Consider the following 2,092-nt stretch of genomic DNA (forward strand, 5'->3'; position numbering starts at 1 on the left):
TGTATATATATAAAATAAATCTTCAGAGATGCCAACATTAGAATGGAAAAACTTGTGACAATTTGTTAACAGATGATTTTTTTTATCTAGAAATGGTTGCTCAGGACTGGATGGCACCCCTGAAGTAAGGAGAGCAGACAAGCAGACTGACAGAGTTCTGACTCACGGCCAGTAGTGGAAGGAGCAGTAGCAGCAGTAGTGCTTGTAGGAGAGGAAAGGGCATTGGACAAGGACACGTGACTAGGACTAGAAACATTGGTTACATCCTGGGTCTGGCTGGTGGTGGATGACTGGCGTCTCAGAGCCCCTGCCCCCTGAAAGGAGGTGCCGCTCTTGAAGGTGTTGACTACTTCAATCTGTGGGGGGAGAACGGGACAGGAGAGGACAAATGGCTGCTCAGAGTGACATGAACCAAATGGCGACACAGGTTGACTGGCTGGGTAAAGTGTTGCAGTCATGAGACATGGGGGAGGGTGTGTGGAGGGGTAAAGGGTAGGGTGTGGTATCCCCACATAAACAAAATGTCCCACACGAGAAGAAACATCAAATCGATACCATGCTTAATGTTCGGCTCATGCTTTTTTTTTTCTCCAATACTAAAACAATGTAGTTGCTCTGAACCGGATTTCACAAACGAGAATGACAACAACAGCAAAACTTGCAAATTGCAATTGATTAGCTTGATTAGCTTCCTGCAATCTGCGTTTCACCCTTTTAAACACCTAGACTGTGTATGATGTCAAACTACACAGACGCCATCTGCACATCTTTTGCCCTGCATTGTAACTGTGGAATAAAAAAGCAACAACTAAACTTTAGTACAAATTTGGGTTTTCTTGCTCTTTTGAACATCTAGTGTACACTACACTTAAATATGTAACAAAAGTGGTAATTCTAATGACATCACTAACTAAGCCAAATGCTGTAGTTGTCAGAAAAAAAACCAAAGATGTAGCTAATTATTGTCTGGAGATCTCCTTGTTAGTTTCTGTTTTGTTTTTTTACTGCCATGTTTGCCTGCTAATTATTGACATACAACACCGAGTAACAGCTTTACAAACAGATGAAACAAGGTTCAACACAAAAGCAACGGCATCCTGAAAGTCACAGTGATATCGGTCTGTAGAGGTGATCACAGTGAGAACAGCCCAGGAACTCTTTCCTGTTGTATTTAAAGTCGATGTTTTTTCTGGTCCAGCAGTCCACAAAGGTGATCGCTGTCATCCACCAAGGGAAAGCTGCATCTTCATGTTCCTAAATAAGTCATCTTAAGATAAAATGACTTTAAGGCTGTGACTGAGATGAACATAGCATGTCATAATCTAGCATTTTCTTTTGAGAATGTTCGATTAAATTAAAACCACAGGCTGACTGATTTTAGAAAAATTGACCATATGAAAAAAGCATGGGAAAAAAACAATTTTATGATACACAAAATAATCAGTCACAAGTGAAATGTTGACCTTTTTGTGTTTATTGCTGGGTGATGAATACCTTTTTGACAATTTGTTAAAAATATTAATAAAATCCAATGCATTTATTATTTTTTTGGAAAACAAATGCTCAAAATAAGTCTTAAGAAGTGTAGCCGTTTAGTGTTCCTTAAGATCAGATCAATTTCCCAAAACCCGTTTAGGTAATTAAAGTCTCACCTGAGTCTGAATGCGATTTAGACCTCTAAACCACAGGATCTGTCCTCTCCTCAGCTCCCTCTCTGCATGGTCGATCTCATCGTTTTCCTCGTTTACATCCTCCTCAGGTAGCTCATCTTTCTGAGTTAACTGGCCAGCTCGACGCAGGAAGCGCAGCTTGCTGTTTGGTATGGTTGCTATCACCTAAAAAACAAGGAATAACTCTTTTAGTAATAATTCAGAGACAAGACTGGAAGCAAGATGATAACATGCATGTTACCTGTCCCCAGACAAGCTCTCCCATTCCGAGAAAGATGCACCACATCCACTTTTCCAGGTTCAGAGGTTGACAGCTGAAGGGCTTCCCTCCGAACTGCACAATCACAATCTACACACAGGGGGAAACRTATATATTACTTTTAACTAAGTACCATAATACTGAATGATATGTGCATATGCAT

General features: G+C 40.5%; 1 protein-coding gene across 1 annotated transcript in view; it reads right to left on the reverse strand.

The window, feature by feature from the left end:
- The window catches only part of atp2b2 (ATPase plasma membrane Ca2+ transporting 2), a gene marked incomplete in the record, with an annotated part of 105,903 nt that overhangs the window by 8,328 nt on the left and 95,483 nt on the right, over nucleotides 1–2,092 (reverse strand). Inside the window, 2 exon segments of the mRNA XM_014004113.1 lie at nucleotides 1,653–1,835; nucleotides 1,912–2,019. Of these exon segments, the coding sequence (XP_013859567.1) occupies nucleotides 1,653–1,835; nucleotides 1,912–2,019 (291 nt within the window).

The sequence above is a fragment of the Austrofundulus limnaeus genome, unplaced genomic scaffold (assembly GCF_001266775.1).
Source record: "Austrofundulus limnaeus strain Quisiro unplaced genomic scaffold, Austrofundulus_limnaeus-1.0 Scaffold22, whole genome shotgun sequence".
Lineage (NCBI taxonomy): Eukaryota > Metazoa > Chordata > Actinopteri > Cyprinodontiformes > Rivulidae > Austrofundulus > Austrofundulus limnaeus.